The 18,941-nt window shown below is 38.0% G+C and overlaps 1 protein-coding gene across 4 annotated transcripts in view; it reads left to right on the top strand.

Moving 5' to 3' along the window:
- Positions 1-6,880: 6,880 nt before the first annotated feature.
- MLF1 (myeloid leukemia factor 1) overlaps positions 6,881-18,941 on the top strand; it is a 42,098-nt gene continuing 30,037 nt past the window's right edge. For 2 of the 4 annotated variants that reach the window (XM_042955952.1, XM_042955951.1), the window contains exon 1: positions 6,881-7,058. In XM_042955952.1, the coding sequence (XP_042811886.1) occupies positions 7,012-7,058 (47 nt within the window). In that variant the 5' untranslated portion in view covers positions 6,881-7,011. The remainder of the gene's footprint in view (positions 7,059-18,941) is intronic. The other 2 variants (XR_006207344.1, XM_042955954.1) reach the window with 1 other exon arrangement.

The raw sequence follows: 18,941 nt of genomic DNA, 5'->3' as shown, positions 1-18,941 counted from the left end.
TGACTGGGAGGGATCATGAGGGAATTTCTGGGGTATTGGAAATGTCTTATATCCTCAACTGAGCTGTGTTTTCATTGTTTTATTTGTATGTAAAAATTTATTGAGCTGTATACTTAAGATTAGTGAACTTTGGGGCACCTGGGTGGCTCAGTCAGTTAAGTGTCCGACTTCGGCTCAGGTCATGATCTCACATTCCGTGAGTTGGAGCCCTGCATCGGGCTCTGTGCTGACAGGTCAGAGCCTGGAGCCTGCTTCACAAAAGGCCTCTCCATCTCTCTCTGCCTCTCCCCCTTTCACACTCTGTCTGTCTCTCTCTCTCAAAAATAAATTATAAACGCTAAAAATTTTTAAAAGATTAGTGTGCTTTATCACATTTAAATTATACCTCAATTAAAAGTAAACTTAAAAAATGAATCAGGTTTTGGATGTGGATATTTATCAACTACATATGGATCCATTAAGAGCTCTGTAGAAAGTTTGAGTTTTGTCACTACAAATAAAAATTAATATAACATATTTGTATTTTACATTGTCATTAAAATTGTCCTTGGAGTAATAGTCTTGGTTTTATTCATTAAATAATATTTTTGTTGTTTGTTTTTCAGGAAAACCTCTTCATGTACTTAAACCAAACAATCTACATCAAAGTTTGAACAATCTTGGATGCCTCATGTTTATGTACTTCCATACTATTGAGTCCTTTTTTGTTTGAGAGCTGGCTATGGGTGTAGTGAGAAGAAAATGACCTTGAAATTGTTAGATCAGTATTGGAATCCTTAGGGGGGAAGCAAATCACTCCTCCTCTCTGAATTTCTGTGTTCTTATCTGCAAAATGGAGACGATGCCTCCCTCATAGGGTTATTGAAAGAGTCCATTGAGAGAAAGTTTGTAAAACTCTTGGTACACCCTTTTTAAATGGAAACTACTGCTAAATGAAAGAGAGCATTTATCTAAGTCTTTGTTTTAAAAAGATCATGACATACAGTCCCAAGTAGCCAAGCCTCAAAGATTTACCTCCGAGAAATGTAGGAAAAGCCAAAACTTTTGCACACATATATTAACAATAGTATAATCTTTGGCTCAGTCCTGAGCCTACAGTGGGTCTTCACTTCCTCCACAGCCTTTTCTAATATCTCCTTCCTCTCTGGCCTTCCATTACTAAAACAAAACATTCCTTTGCTTCTCTCCTTAGGAGCTTCCTATCTACCACCTGAATGTTAGTCCCACTCCAGGGCCCGGAGCCTCTGCTTCTGCCCCCAAGAGGCTGCCTAAAACATCTTTCCACCAAGGCAGATAGTAGTTACCAATACTCCAGAAAGTGACATCTTCTTTACATTTTTTTCCAATAAAATAACTCAATTACAGTTTGTGAAAAATAAACAGCCAGCCATGAATGAATGTACACGTCCACAGAAATGGAAAATAAATGTAACTGAAAAAGTCTGCTGCTTGTTTATAGTTCAGTGTGAATAAAACTCCAGCCCTAGGCTCAGTAGCAGGCACCAAAAAGAAGTGAACATTGGAAAATTCTTTCTGTAAACTCAAACTTGCTTTGGATTTTTATGGCACTGGAGGATAAATGTGAGTGTTATTTCTCACAGAGATGGTCCTATTGGCATTTAGGGCAAGACAATTCTTCCCTGTACTGTATTGCGCGGCACATGGTGAGGTGCTCAGCGGCCTTGGCTCCAGCCAGTGAGGGGAATAAAGACGCCTTCAGGGAGGCAGCATGGTTGAAAACCCACTACAGCTTGGCATTGTCTCCCTGGGGGTGGGGGATGTTACTGCCAATGAAATGGGAACTCAGAATGTAAATTAAGTTTAGTTGCAGGAAAATACATAATTTTTTTTGTTTGAGAGGGACAGTGCACAGAAGGTGGGGGGGGCAGTGGCGGGGGGAGAGAGAGAGAGCCCATGAGTTTGTGGATGGAGCTTGGTACTCATTAACTCCCGTCTGGTGGAAGGAATTCAGGCTTGGGAGTGGGGCTGCCATGGGCAAATGTGTAACACCTAAGGGGACACCAAGCATATCATACGCACTGCAGATTTGTGTATTTATTAAACAATTTTACCGTCAGTAAAGGTATCTTGAGAGAGAGGCAGCTGTTCCCAATTTGGACAATGATGCCATACTGACTAGAGTTCAAACTCCTGACAGGGAGTTTGAAGACCTTGGGATCTATGCTCTTATTAGATGTCACGTCATTTCTATGCACCATTCCCCCATCTACCATAAGAGGACGATGTAAACCTATCAGAGGCTGGTAAGACGGCTAAATGAAAAGAAGAGAAACGCTAAGAAGAAAATTAATCCCATCTTTTAGAGAAAACGTATTCATGACACAATTTTCAATTTAAAAACAGAAATTTGGAAAAATAAAAATCCTGGGGTTAGGACAGAGGTTTCCAAAGTATCTCAGTCCATGAACCCTTAGTGCCTCAGAGCTGTTTGGAAATACCAAACAATTCTGTTTACTATGTAGTAAGGTCCAAACAACTTAAGTCCTAAAAACTCAAGAGCATTTTTAAAAATAATGCACATAGGGGTGCCTGAGTGGCTCAGTTGGTTGAGCATCTGACTTCGGCTCAGGTCATGATCTCACAGCTTGTGTCGGTTCGAGCCCTGTGTCGGGCTCTGGGCTGACAGCTCAAAGCCTGGAGCCTGCTTCAGGTTCTGTGTCTCCCTCTCTCTCCACCCCTCCCCGCTTGCCCTCTATCTGTCTTTCTCAAAAATAAATAAACATTAAAAATTTAAAAAAAAATAATGCACATAAATTGAAAGAAAAATAATTTTATGTCATTTTTTAATAATCATACTTACTAACAGATGTGTTCTACTCGAGCACAGCTCGCCTTCTCAAACTTTGGAAACAGAGTAAACTCTGCCACCGGCAATTCCTGTTCCACATGGATTTCCATGGGGTACTTCCTTTTTATCATAGTAATTTTTAAAAACCTAGCTTTCCAAAGATACGCATCATCTAAAGGAATATAGCACAATCTAATATTGAATGTGAACTATTTCAAGCTACTAGTTTGTGCAATGTCCAAAAGATGTCAAGTTTCTCAAAATTTTAAGTGTCTCATGATGCCCCCTGTGAATTTGCTGTAACATCTCATTCCTGGAACACAGCTGAAGACAAATGGATTAGGACAATGAAACCCTAGATACATTGAAAGTAACTGCAGTAAAGGTGTTTATAATGGCCTACCACTGATGGCTCTGGTGATCTATGATTAAATCTGAAAGTCCAGCACTCAAGAGCCTGTTTATTTCTTCTTGGGCACTTGATATAATGTCTTTGAAAGCGTTTTAAAAATTCTGAAGTGCTGTAACAATGGTAACTGCAGAATTAGCTGCTGAAAGAGCTGTCTACTAGAATGTAAGCTCCAAGAGGCCAGGGAGTTTTGCATCCTCAATGCCTAGAACAGTGCCTGGTATATAATTGGTCCTTAATAAATAGTTGATGAATTAATGGATAAAAGAAAAGAGGACTCATTGACATTTTGACTCTTGGTGTTTTTAATAGCTTTGTAAGGTTAGTGTTGGTCTTATGCTTTTCTCTGTATTTTCTCAATTCAGTTAGTGATCTTCCTAATGAAACATAAGTTGAGGTGTGGTTAAAGATTACGTATGTATATAGAAGTGCTCAGCAAATGATTGATTTTTTTATAGGGAGGCAAAGTAGGGTGGTGGCAAGGATATAAGCTTTGGGGTTGGACTAATCTGGATTTGAACTGACTGGACATTCACCAAATTTCTATGGGTCTCAGATTTTTCACATGTAATATGGGTATAAACATCTTAGCATATAGGACTGCTGTAGGGCTTAAATGAGAAAATGTATGTAAAGAACTTAATGCAGTGCCTGGAACATAGGGACGTATACATAGGAGCTATTATCCCAAAACATAATTTTCACTTTACTTAGCTCATCTCATTCCTCTGAAGGTAAATTTCTGGACATATGAATAGATCGTATGTTATATATACACCAGACTACCTCATGTTACATACACATGCTACCTCAGGACCTTTGCGTTGGCCTGGAGTGTTTTTCTGATAGATGTCCATTTTCTTCCACTGAGTCTTCTCAGATTTACCTTCTCGATGAGTCCTACACAGAATTCCCATTCATAATTCACAAGTCCATCCCCTTACACCTATCACCTTTTAACATACTACTTTCTATGCCATTTATTTTTTTTTTAATTTTTTTTTTAACCTTTATTTATTTTTTGAGACAGAGAGAGACAGAGCATGAACGGGGGAGGGTCAGAGAGAGGGAGACATAGAATCGGAAACAGGCTCCAGGCTCTGAGCAGTCAGCACAGAGCCCGACGCGGGGCTCGAACCCACGGACCGCGAGATCATGACCTGAGCTGAAGTCGGCCGCTTAACCGACTGAGCCACCCAGGCGCCCCAATGCCATTTATTTTTATTCCGCTCTTACAAGAATATAAATTCCAGGACAGGGATTTTTGTCTGTTTTGTTCTCCAATACCTTAGTGTCTAGATCAGTGCCTAACACAAGGTAGGCCCTCAATAAATATTTATAAAAATTGAATTGTTGGTTTAAATATATTTCCACTGAATCTTATGCTTTTTAGTTTGGACCCACTATTTAGTTTGTCAGTATGATTCTGAGAAATTATTACCTGCTTTCATCCTGCATCTTTCAGTGTGACCAGTCACCCACATTTCATGCGACCAGCCACACGAGGGAAAGTGCCAGGAATCCATCCCTGTTCAATAACTAGCTGTGTGAATCTTGGCGATTTACTTAGCCTCTCTGTTTCTTGGTTGCCTCACTTATAACTGAATATAAAAACCATCTCTACTCCACAAAAATCTTGTGAGGATTCAATGAGTTAATGCACATGAAGTGCTTACAATTAGCTATTGTGATTCTATTTATAGTTAAATCTAGGCCCCTCTCCCCTGTAATCCTGCTCGAGCCTCTACTGCTCCCTGTTGGGAAATTCATCCTCTCGTACTTCTTTCATTTCCCATATCTTACACATCAGGTCTGAAACTATGAGGTCTCTTCAGCTTCAACTCTTCTCCATTATTATTATGTTTTTTTAAAGCATTTGCTGTTAGGCCCAAATTGCTTTTTGGATCTCCAGGTAACTCTGTCACTAACCTGTGCCTGGAATAAAGCTTTCATGTTTTAACAATGTGGGCCTAAGGAAAACCCCAGTGGAAACAAGGGGGAAATTTTTCCTCCAAGTAGCTTTATTCGACTTTAATCCAAAGCTATTTTAATACTTACTATCATTTATCACCAATAATCTACCCCATTTCATTTAAGGGGGTTTTTGTTTTTAGATTTTTAAAAACCCTGTCCCTCCTTAACATCTTGGGTTGTACTATTTTAAAGAGAAAATAATTTCAAGTCTTCTAAAACATTTTTTTTTTACCGTGAAACTAATTTATAAAATCTCTAACATGTATGTGCTCTTTGAACTTCATTCTGAGGCCAGAGGAGAAGAAAATATCCTCTTCCTGGAAGGGCTACGCTATCTTAACTTGGACAGCGTAAAATCTGCCCTACCTCACACCACCAGTCTCAGGAAAAGGAGGCTGCCAGCGAACTTGGCTAAAGGTGGAGAGGTAAGAGGTCCAAAGGATTAAATTTCCAGCTCCCAAAATAACCTCTGAGCACTCCTGCCACCTCCAAATCAGGTCCTGCATGCTTCTTCATGCTGGAAGAGTGCCACCTCTCTGGCCTGGTCCCAGGAAGCCCTGTGGAGCCCTGGATGGCCCTCTGTCTCCACAGAACAGCCCCCTAAAGAGTCTGGGGTGCGCACTGTATTTAAGGTAGACATACAAAGTGCATCTCTTCTTATACTCTTATCATTCTTCACTTTCTTTAATGTCCTCTTTTTCTTCTACCTTCTCTTCCACCTGCCTTTAGACTAGTGGAAGGTCTCAGGACAGTGTTTTCCAAAACTCAGTAATGTGAGTACCACTGTCCTACATCCTTCCCCTGCACCATGTCCGAATCCCACCTGTATTATTTCTTTAAGTTAGCTCACTTTTTCAGTTACATTTGTAGACACTAGCTATTAATGTATTGCACTGTTTTAAATTTAAAACCATTTTCCTTTGCCATAAACAGAAGGTTCACATGTAGATACAATTAAAACAAAACTATATAGTACTGGAATTTTAGTTGGATATGGGGGCTTGCTTCAGGCCTTATGACTGGGTCTACTCTGTTAGGTTAAGGAATTCTGGAGACGTATTAAAGACATATTAGTAGCAGAGTGAGACTTGTGCCTTGAAATGGAGACTGGAAAGAAGACCAAAACGAGAGCAACTCTCTCATCTTCTTTTGAAATGCCATATCTACATATAACAAGCATTCCCACTTTGGGAAATATTGCTTTGTTGAATTTTAGACTCACAAAAGGCAAATAAGTTTGTGAAACTTGATAAGTCTCATTTCTTTCAAGCACTGAGTACATTATTTATTAACTGTACTCAAAAACTTGTTGCACATTTTTTCTCATTATTTGTGCCCAGCTTTTGACCAACTACCACAGTGTTTTTGCATAGGACTCCTGTGGATCACAAAATGCAGCAAGTGAATGGATCTTTGGAAGCCATCCAGCCCAAATGCCGAGGACGATTTGCCCAAGGTCACAGAGAGTGGTCTAATTTTTGTGTTCCTTGTTCCAAGGAACAAGCTATCTCGTCCCTCAGGAGTCTTCATGAAGGGCTGCCTGACTGGAGGGAAGCCAAACCTCTCGCCTCCACTGTGTTGACTACAGTTGCCATGGCAACGGCGCATTGTTCCACGCCTCGTCTTGGTGACGTCAAGATAACAGCATCCAATGGGAAAGCAGCTCGGCGTCATGCACCGCCTTTCCCGGCGGGCACCGCCTTCGCAGCCGGGAGAGAAGCGTTGACTGTGTGGGGAAGGCTGGCTCGGGTCGCGGCCGCGGCGAGTTACATCCTTTTCCAACCTGTCCGCGTCCGCCGCCGCCCGTGACGGAGCCGGGATGTTCGGGATGCTGAGCAGCAGCTTTGAGGATGATCCCTTTTTCTCGTGAGTGGGGAGGGAGGGGCGGGAGCCCACGGTTGAGCGGGAATTCAGGGATCTTGAAGGGAGCTATTTTAAGGGACAAGAGCGAGTTAAAACTCTGAAGAGGACGAGAGGGAATTTAACTCCGGGAGGCGGTCTGGAGAAGAAAAGGACTCGAGGGCGTGAGAGGGAAGGGAGAAGAGAATTTAGGGGTGTGGGAGATTGGGGAGAGAAGAATTGGGGGGGCTTGGGGGAGAGAGAGGAAGACTTGGGGGTGTATGGGGGGAGAAGATTGGGGGGCCGTGGGGAGGGAGAGGACTTGGGGACGTGCGAGGGAGGAGAGACAAGGATTTGGGGGCGTGAGGTGGGGAGAGGTGCGAGCCGGCCCCTGGCACTGGACTTCGGGTGCCCGAGCGAGTTCCCGCGTTCAGAGGTCCGCCTTGGCAGCCGCAGAGCTTTGCAGGTGACGGTAACTGCCGTTTAGGTGGAATTTCTGGTGAGAATTATGCTTAGAGGACCCTTTTCACACCTGTTTCGATCCCAAATGAGGGGCAGGGAATGTCTTACAAGATGGCAATTGTTTGTAAAGGGAAACATTTTTAAAATAGCATTTTTCATAGTATGTGTTTATGAGAGCACAAGAAAGTTGGAGAGTTATGCTGTCCCTCACCACGGAGTGGTTGGAAGTTGCCATGTTCACTGTTTGGTTTGTTTCTGCTTGCTTTGTCACAAAGCTAGGCTTGTTTGTAAAGGGACTCCTTTTTCTGTCAAAGTGCAAATAGGACAGGGAAGCAGAGGGTGCATTTAACACCGCAGGTAAACAAGCATCAACCCTGTGGACAGTCCCAAGTGAATTAATGTGATGCCTTAGGAAGAAGGCATCCAGAACTTAGTTACTTCATTATAATGTAGTTTTCTTGGGGGTGGGTAGGTTGCCTGTGGGTTTTTTTAGTTCTTCCTTTGGCGATTATATAAAAGTAGTACAATCTAGTTGAATTCCCAAGACAGGATGATTTGTGATACTTTTTTGCCCAAATGTTTTGCCAGTTTGAATTTTGACTTGGTGTCCTAATTTATTTTAATCAATTAAATTCTTTATGCAACTTGGAGACATTTTTTAAGAAGTTTAAAATGTTGACAGTTTACTACATAGATTGTTTCATTGTTTTTTAAAAAAAATATCATGGTGGCTTAAATGTGTTAGTAATATTTTAAACCAAATAACATGAAAATAATAATTGAAAGGATAATTAATGGTAAAAAAGATGAAATGATTAACATAGAAAAATATAATGATTAATATTTTATTCTAAAGATTATTCATTAAAATTAAGGAGTGTATGGATTCAGGCAAATTTATTGTGCTGTTGTAGTTAACTTGTTTGGGAGCTGTTGGGACATTTACAATTAATGTCATTCTAACAAATTTTAAATTTTGTGCTATATTATGATTTCCTTTTGTAAAAGCCTCTGAGAATAGGGACTAAATATATCCATAGATTAGTTGAGCTGTTGAAATGGTTCCTAAGTAATTGTGACAGCAGTACAATGGGTAACAGTTAAGAAGATTATGGTAGACAACTTTTGAGTTGTATTATGTCCTTGATTATATCAAAAAGAGCAATGGCCTTAACTAAACCATGAGTGTATAATTAGTACCTTCTTTAAAACGTCTCGCAAAAGTGTAATTTAAACTCTTGGGTAACTGTCTGAGCAAAAGCAATGAACCCAAGAGTCAGGGTCAGAAATAGTAACAGATCACAAATAGTAGGCATACATCAAAGAACACTCTTCTCCATGCTTAGGATGGAAAGGACCATCAGTTATAGCTCTCCATAGACTTTTTCAAATGCAGGCAGCCGTTTCATATAAATTGAGGATAAAACTATGGTAATTAACTTTATAAAATAGATGCATGCTTATTATTTCGTTGCTCCACATTTAACTATATAAAGAGTAAACATAATTGGGTGGGTAGGGGAGTAAAGAAGAAAGAGAATGTGAGTTCCTATTTATTTCCAGTAATCTGTCATTTGACACGTCCCCTTGACCCCAACCCCAAACAAAATGAATATCCATTACTCAATATAAGTCAGACATAAGGAATTCATAAAGATGGCAGACTCCTTATCAAATCATCCACTGACCTTAACACAGAAAGGTTCTATGCCCACCATCTTTTGTACAAATATTAGCCCTATTACTAACATTATGTGTCATTGGGGTCCTTTGTTGCTAATTTAATGTCTGACATGTAGAAAGTATTCAGTAAATATTGTTTAATGATAATCTGGTGTCCTTTTACACTGTTTTAAAGTTAATCTGGTATTTAGCTGATTGCTGAAAGTATTTGCATTCAACATATGCTGTTGTTGATGTTGACACTCCCTACTTTGAACACTACCATTGTCTAAATAACCATTAGTTCAGTATCAAGGATACCAATATAAGCACACAGTCTAATTTGCTAATTATTCAAAAGTGAGCAAACAAAAAATACTTTTTGGATATAAAATTAGAATTATTAAATAATTTGAGACTGGTAAAATACTGTAATCAAATTGTCAAATGTTTAAAAGATTTGAGTTAAAAAAACAATTAAAATCTATAGTCTTGATTCAAATATGTTCATTTTAATTTTTTTAATTTTTTAATTTTTTAGAGAGAGTGCAAGAGAGAGTGGGGATAGAGAGAGAATCTTAAGCAGGCTCGTGCCCAGCGTGGAGCCTGACTCAGGGCTTGATCTCATGATCTTGAAATCATGGCCTGAGCTGAAATCAAGAGTCAGACGCTTAACTGACTGAGCCACCCAGGTGCCTCCAAATATGTTCATTTTCAATGTTTACTATAAATGGTGTGTCTTAAATGTTTCATGAGAAAATTAGAAGGAAACTTTAAAAGTGATATGTTGAAGCTTAGTGTTTTATTATATGTTTGGAACTTTTTGGGGGGGGGAATATCTGATGTTGCAAAACTGAGATTCAGTGAAAATTGCTGTTCCTTCTTAACTGAATAATACTTGTAATTTGGGTCAGAACATAAAAGCTGAAAACTGGCATTTCTGGCATGCAGTTTGCTTTCAAGAATGTCACTTTCCCTTCTCACTTATGTTTGCTTAATAAGAAATAGAAATACGTATGTATGGACAGGAAAATTAATTTGAGGTTAAAAGGGTTTTGGCATCTATACTGTATTCTAAAAGCATTGATTATTTAGTACAGAAGTTTACATATATCTGGTATATAGGTCTACTTTGTGCAGAAACATGAACTTTGAATCTTCTGAACTACAGAAGGAAATTCTGATCATGTAAGTCTACAAAGAACAGCTATGTTACCACATATCAGCCGTTAGATATTAAAGGCTCAGAAACAAGTTGGCAATTCTATTGGCCTTAGTTTTAATTGTAAATGTTAGCCTTTCGGGGTGCCTTGGTGGCCCAGTCGATTGAGCATCCGACTTTGGCTCATGTCATGATCTTACGGTTCATGAGTTCGAGCCCCACGTCGTGCTCTGTGCTGACAGCTTGGAGCCCGAAGCCTGCTTCGGATTCTGTGTCTCCCTCTTTCTCTGCCTCACCACCCCCCCCCCCCATCATGCTCTGTCTCTCTCTGTCTCTCAAAAATAAATAAACATAAATAATAATAATAAATAGTTAGCCTTTCCTTTAGGGCACCATATGTGTTATGACCAGTCTTTGGTCAAAGAACTCCTACATATTTTCACAGGATGTTACTTCTTCCCATCTCTTTGCTCTCAGTAAGAGCTAAAACTTACATATCTATAATCTCTTTAAATAAAAAAAAATCATTTTGCTCTTTGGAGGTAGTTGAAGGAAGTTGAAGGCTTTGACTTTTTTTTTTTAATGTTTATTTTTGAGAGAGAGTAAGCATGCGTGAGCAAGGGAGGGGCAGAGAGGGAGGGAGAGAGAGAATCCTAAGCAGGTTCCACACTGTCATCATGGAGTCTGACATGGTGCTCAAACTCATGAACTGTGAGATCATTACCTGAGCTGAAATCAAGAGTTGGCTGCTTAACCAACTGAGCCACCCAGGCAGCCCAACCCTGGCTTTGATTTAGTCACTGAGTTGAAAGTGAATACATTCCATGGACATTTCATTGACTGATATTTTCTTGAATAAGAATATTGTCATAAAACAGGCAATAAAACAAAAGCACCTTTCTAAATAAGCTTTTGTGAACAATGAATGTTTGGGTTAAGGTTTGGATTTTCAGGATCCCATTTTATGTTAAGACCTAACAGCTATTGTGATTTTTAGCACCTAAAAGTTTGTTCTCAGAAATATTTTAATATAGATATTTAATATAGATATTGTAAATGAACTTCACAGATTTTAAGATCATATTTGATGGAATGAGACACTATGAGCCTTGAACTGAAAGAATTTCTAAGGTAGACTTTTGGGGCATTCTGTGGTTCATTAGGTACAAACCATCGAATTAGGAGCTAAGGAGCATAACATGATTATGACATAGTTGCTGGGTCAAGAAATGGCATTTGGTAGCATCTAATCATATAATGCTTGGTTTTATCAGTAAACATTGTAAAAATCCACACAGAAGTAGGGGAGTACTTAAAGGATGGGAGAGGCCATAGTCGTTCCTACAACCCTTTTAACATCAAAGGCTTCTGCCACATCACCATTTTAAACTGTGCTTCTAAACAGTGGGGAAATAAAGACTTGCCTATGGAAATGTAATTCATTCTTCAAATATTTCTTAGGTTTCTATTATATGCCTAATGCTGTGGACTGTATTATAAATTTGTAGAAGTCATGGCCCAAACCCTCAAGATTCTCTTTTGAGTGTAATATGCATTATTTCTAGTGTTAAAACTTGGATCACTTGGATTTTCTTTATGGACCTGTATACCTCACTGGAACTAGGGAACATTTCTTTGTTATCAAGAGAGCAGTAACAATCTGCTGATAACTTTTTTACCATCACTGTGTATAGTGGAAGGAAGGCATTCCCTTGATGAATGGAACTGCCGTGTCAATTATCTGAGACCCATATGTTTAAAGAAAAATATATTCCTTTTTACTATATTATTGTACTGGCCAAATAAAATTGTAACTGGCCATATATATATATATATACATACATATATATATATATATACACATTCCTGAGAGAGAGAGAGTCTTAAAAACAGGAACTTATTTTGAAGTAAAATATGTTATCCATTAAAAAAACGCCTTTTGGGGCGCCTGGGTGGCTCAGTCGGTTGAGCTTCCAACTTTGGCTCAGGTCATGATCTTGCGGTCTGTGAGTTCAAGCCCCACATCAGGCTCTGTGCTGACAGCTCAGAGCCTGGAGCCTGCTTCAGATTCTGTGTCTTCCTCTCTCTCTGCCCCTCCCCTGCTCATGCTCTGTCTCTGTCTCTCTCTCTCAAAAATAAATATTTTTAAAAAAGCCTTTTATGTTGAAATTATTCCCAATCTAAAAAAAAAAAGAAATTATTCCCAGTCTGAGTTAAGTTAATTTTGGTCAGGGGGCAAAAATTTATTTTTCCTAGCTTGTGATAGATAAATAATATGAAGTAGAAAAAGTACATTTGGTGCCAAACATCATTCTGTTTGGTTGTGGTTTGTGTTAGCAATCTTAAAAGAGGTAGTATGGCCATCATAATAGCATAAGTAAATTTTTTCTTATTTAAATGAAAATGTATCGTCATGGAAAATCTGAAAACTATAGAAGGTTTGGTAAAGGAAATCATGCAACCAAGATTTTAGCTACTATCATTTTGGTGCATTTCATTTCCATTTTCCATATGTGAAAAATATTTTCCAATATTAGAACAAAGCTTTATGGTCATAAATACACTCTTTTCCTTAACATATACCACAATCATTTTCCTAGTCTTTAGATATTCTTTAAAGCGTGAATTTAGTGTCTGCAAAGTATTGCATCCTGTGGATGGACAAAGAATATTTTTAAAATTTTATTTTAGAGAGAGCGCAAGTTGGGGAGGGAGTGGAGGGAGAGAGAAAGAGAAAGAAACAGAGAGAATTTCAAGCATGCTCCACACTCAACATGGAGCCCGACATGGGGCTCGATCCCATGACTCTGGGATCATGACCTGAGCTAAAATCAAGAGTTGGATGCTCAACCGACTGAGCCACCCAGGTGCCCGTTTGTATAAATCTTTGACCACGTTTCAAATTATTACTTTAAACTAGTTTATGTATATGAAATGACCAGTTTGTAATATATGAACTTTATAAGGCTTCATCATATTTCCAATTTATTTTCCTAGAATGAAACATCAGTGTTCAAGAGAATAATATGAATAGGTAGAAAAATAGAAAAACAATTGACTTCTCACCTGAGAAAACAAACTCTGCATTAGGTTAATTTTTAAAATCATAAAATAGCTCCTTGCTACCACAAGAGATTTCGGCTTTAATAAAAAAGAATTTAAGGTTGAACAAGAGACCTTTTAAAGTCTTATCTCTGAGCAGCTGCTGTTCTGGGTAGACAAGAATTGAACTCACTTCAGGGAGGGCCCATCCAGATTTCTTCCTGAATGGTTCGGACAGGTGCAAAAGCCAGACTGTGAGCCCAATTTTGTCTTAATGCTTTTTCCAACAGACAGCCTTTTGTTCATGTCACTCAAAAAACAAAGACGTTTTTAACAGTTGTTCTATATATAAATATATCTACTTTATTTAAATAAAGAGATATGGACAACATATTAAATGAGCCACATTTAGTTATTGAATTTGTAGCCCAATTATAATGCAATCAGAATAATAAATCTTACTAAATTTTGTTTCTATAGGAAAATAATAGCTGTTAAATACTTATTCACAGAACAAAATCTAGTATTCTCTGAAGTATTTTTCTTTTTTTTTTTAAGGCTATTTTGAGAGAGTGTGTGCTCACATGAGTGGGAGAGGGGCAGAGAAGGAGAGAGAATCCCAAGCAGGCTCCGTGCTGTCTGCAAAGAGCTCTGTGCTGTCTTCAAAAAGCCCCACGGCGGGCTCAGTCCCGCGAACCACAAGCTCATGACCTGAGCCAAAATCAAGAGTCGTACTCTTAACCAACTGAGCCAGCCAGGCACCCCTGAAGTATTTTTCTTCATTGCAGTTCAAGCTCATCCACATATCTAAAGGGAAAGTTGACTGGTTTTCTCAAGTGACTGCATATTAATAAGAATGAATATTTTAATATCTACACTTGTACCCATGTTCTAAGCTGTAAATATCCAGTGAATATAGAGCTCTAAGCAAAAGGACTGTCTTTTGGATCATCCACTTTAAAACATCAGGTAGTGTGAAATCCTTTAACTCCACATAGTTCTTTTTCTTTTTGTTCTTCTAAGATTTTTTTTAATGAAAAATTTCAAACACATACTACAGAAGTATAACAATACTGTGTATTGGGGCACCTGGGTGGCTCAGTCAGTTAAGCATCTGACTCTTGATTTTCTGCTCAGGTCATGATTATGCACAGTTCATGGGATTGAGCCCTGAGATGGGCTTTGTGCTGACAGTGTGGAGCCTGCTTGGGATTCTCTCTCCCTCTCTCTCTCTCTCTCTCTCTCTCTCTCTCTCTCTCTATCTCTTTCTGCCCCTCTCCTACTCACCCTCTCTCTTAAAATAAATAAACTTAAAAAAACTTAAAAAGCAATTCTGTGTATTTGTCACCCAGAATTTCAAAATTTATACCTGCTTTATCTGTCTCTATTGCTGCTGGTGTCTCTAATGTATTGTAAAGCAAATTCAGATTTCTTGTCATCTAACCCCTATGTATTTCCAAATACATTTCTGAAAAATATGGTCATCTAACATAAACACAGTACCATATCACATGTAATAAAATTAAAAGAATTCCAATTACTTGGTATCATCTGACATTAAGTATCATCTAGATATGAAATATTTTGGAATAACCTAGATTTTGAGCTAAGAATTAGAAAATCGTTTCTTAGACAACTCATTTATGGGTCTTAGAACTACTTGAAACTTGGGGCACCTGGGTGGCTCAGTCTGTTAAGCGGCTGACTTCGGCTCAGGTCATGATCTCACGGCTCATCAGTTCGAGCCCCGTGTTGGGCTATGTGCTGACAGCTGGGAGCCTGGAGCCTGCTTCGGATTCTATGTCTCCCTCTTTCTCTGCCCCTCCCCCACTTGCTCTCTGTGTCTCTCAAAAATAAATAAATGTTTAAAAAAAAAACGACTTGAAACTCTGTTCTTTTAAGTAAAAAGTGGAAGATCCAGACACCAAATTCTGATTCTTTAATTATGAACTTAACTTGATCTTCATATCTTGTTTTTTGAAGCATAAAACAACTCCCTTTCTGCTCTCCATTGTGTTAAAACCTAAGGTGCTCATTGTATACAATTGATGTATTTAATTTTTAAATTGTTACAACTTCCTTATAATGCTAGTTGCCTATACTATTAAAATAGTGATTCTGAAATCCTTAACAGGTGGAAAATTTAGGAATAGTAGTCTCTTTAATTTTCTGTGCCTATCACTCTTATCAATAAGACAGAAATCCCAAACTAAAAATGCCACAAGAATTCATGGAAAAATTACCTAATTTATGATATTTTCCTGCATTGTATGTATGATATCTTTACTTGTTTGTTTCTTATTATGTTAGTGTGTTTTTAGTTGGAAAGGATGAAATATGTATACTATCTAAATAAAGCTAATGTCTGGGGTCTTCATTTTATTTTACTTTCTGAGTGAATTTGGTACAACTGTGTTTTTTAAGTTACTACCTATCATTTATCTAAAACGACTATTCATCCTGAGCGATTCATTTACTGATTTGGTTAAGAATAGTTTAATTTTCCTGTAAAAATTTTTTGTATTCTGTTTCATTAAGAGTAACCTTAACCTGCACACACTGGAAAAAACACTTTCTTTTAGGACTTTGCATAAAATTTGTCAGTGAGCAAGGAAGAGGCTGGAAAATAGAGTAGTGTTACCAAGTGGATCGGTATGTAAAGGATAAGAGAGTTATGGCAGGAGAGTAAATGGAGAAGTAAGAGTACTAACATGTTACAATTTTTTAGCATATGGATTTGTCAAACATGTTTTGTAAAGTGGTTATCAATCATCTAGACCAGCAGTGGTCCTAATGCAGAGATGGTTGGAAATTACCATGTTGGTAAGGTATGTAGAGGATCTGCTATTTTTCTGCTATATTTTTCTGTTTAACTGTCTCTTTACTCATTTGATATTGGGCAAGAATAAACAGATCTGTAGAATAAAACAGTCTGGAAATACTCTCATATATAACCTCCGTATAGGTTCATGTAGACAATATTTATTACTTATTATTTTTAAGATTTTATTTTATTTTTTTAAATTTTTTTTAACATTTATTTATTTTTGAGACAGAGAGAGACAGAGCATGAACGGGGGAGGGGCAGAGAGAGAGGGAGACAGAATCGGAAGCAGGCTCCAGGCTCTGAGCCATCAGCCCAGAGCCCGACGCGGGGCTTGAACTCACGGACCCCGAGATCGTAACCCGGGCTGAAGTCGGACGCTTAACCGACTGAGCCACCCAGGCGCCCCTTTAAGATTTTATTTTTAAGTAATCTCTACCCATACCCAGCATGGGGCTCAAACTTAACCCCAAGATCAAGAGCCACACACTCTCCTGACTGAGCCAGCCAGGCGCTCCTCATCTTTTTATTTTTAATATTTTGTAATATTATCAAGTGTACCTGGGCAATGGCACTGCTTTCTGAGAAGATTAAATTGTGATTATGGGATTATTGACACCTTGTTATTTTTAGTAAAACTTCACTGCTTAGATGTTGTGTTTCTGAACTGCAAAGCAGTGATCTAATTTACTTAAGCACAGTAAAAATCCTTTAGATAAGTTAAAAGCACTCACCTTTGCACCGTGTATGGTAGAATCAATCATTCACAACATTCTGTGTAATAAATTTCTACATTCATTTTCTGGAATTATGTCCCAAGTTTAATTAAAGCAAAAAGGCCTCACAACTACATATTGTTTTGGAGTACAGTTTCTGCCTTAGCATATTTTTAAAACTAATGCCTAATTAATAACATCTGGGAAATATTAATTTATTAAACAAAATTTAACAGCATCTCACTATAAACTTTGACAAGTTAATAACTTTAGGGTTTTCACAGAATAAGATAAATTGGCATACTTTATTTTACAGCATTTTAGTGGGATTTGCCAAGAGATAAGCTTTAGTACTATTAAGAAAGAAAAACGCATTTATACAGCCTGGAGTGAACATTTTCATTTGATTTGGAATTACAGAAGTCTTTTCTCATATCAATTTTCCATATTTACGTATGCACTATAAGACTTTTTAAAACTTTTTAAAACTTTTTAAATCTTAAAATTCAGTAACATCCAACATTTGGTAATTAATACCTTATTTTATAAAGTATCTAGGTGCTTTGCATTTTCAAAAAGGTGTTTTTGGAATATGTAATACATGCTTTTGGCAAAAACTCAAAATGTATAGAATACATGGACAAAAGACTCCCTCCTCACAATGATGTGAATATACTTAACACTAAACTGTGTGTTTAAGAATGGTTAAGATGGGGAAAAATCTCAGTAAATTTTATGCTTATGATATGTGCACTTTTCCGTATGTGTTGTCCTTCAATAACATGGCTTATTGAGACCAGGAAAAAAAAGGACTCCCTCTCACCTCTGGTCCTTTGTTACCCTCCCTGCATGCAACCACTGTAACCAGTTGGCTGCATTGCTTCCCAGGGATATATGCTATATATTTATAAGCATATATGCATGAACTTCTTGTACAAATGGAGGTATACTACATATCTTGCTAATGGAGGTATACTGTATATCTTGCTAATCCTTCCATGTCAGCACATAAACATCTGCCTTGCTCTTTTAAAGGTTGCATAATATTCCATTTAAATTCTTTTTAGAAGTGCTGAAAAGTTTTTTAATGACTTTTTTCCTATCCGTTTTTCATTATTCCATCAGTAAAGAAACCTCTGTGTGCTAGGTAATTTTGGACAGGGAGTGAACAAGAGAGATCTGTTCCTTTTCCTCAAGAAGCTTTTAATCTAGTGGAAAAGACAAGCAATCTTTTCTGTATGTTATTTTGTTTCCAATAGTCTACTTATAAAGAAGGCTTTCACAAATAACAAGACTATTTTTAGCATGAATTTTTAAAAAATGTCTCCATTGACTCTCAATAATGGTAACCTATGCCTTCTTTTTGAGGGAAAGAAAGTAGAAAAGAAGATAGTGAAGAGTACTTAAAAGAAAAATGATAAAATAGTTTGAATAGTCAATACTACTTAGAAGTGCTGGAATGGGATTAAAGCTGACGAAAGTAAATACCTACATTAGTTCAGTTGCAGAAAGCAAATTTACTCTGGTGACTTTAGGAAGAAACTTTAGGAAGAATTTATTACAGGACATTAAACAGCTTAGAGAATCGTTGTGATGGCTTAAGAAACAGACTCTAGATTAAACTTTCAAGAATGACTCCTAAAGCCAAGTCACAGATCTAGACCACCAAGGGCGTAATAGCCAATTCTCCCATTAGGAATTATTGAATTGGAAGGCTGCTGCTACTGCTGCTGGCTGCAAAGCCATGGTGTCCCTGCTAGGACCCATACTGGCAAAATGGATTTCCCTTTCCTGTTCCCCAATACTCATAAACTCTAGTGATCAGACACTTGGAGTTCTGCTAACACTGCTACGGAAAGACTGTGTACTTCTGTGATCATGAGTACCAAAAAAGAGAATAGTACATACAGACTCTTTTGCACTTCTACCTTCCAATTCTCAGATAATGGCCTGTAAGTGGCAGAACCTAAATCCAGAAACTTTGCTGTAGAGTCCACAAAATTGTCTTAAGCTAACACATATATATATATGTGTGTCTGGAT

The sequence above is a fragment of the Panthera leo genome, chromosome C2 (genome assembly GCF_018350215.1).
Source record: "Panthera leo isolate Ple1 chromosome C2, P.leo_Ple1_pat1.1, whole genome shotgun sequence".
Taxonomy (NCBI): Eukaryota; Metazoa; Chordata; class Mammalia; order Carnivora; family Felidae; genus Panthera; species Panthera leo.
This window is presented reverse-complemented; position numbering and strand designations above follow the sequence as displayed.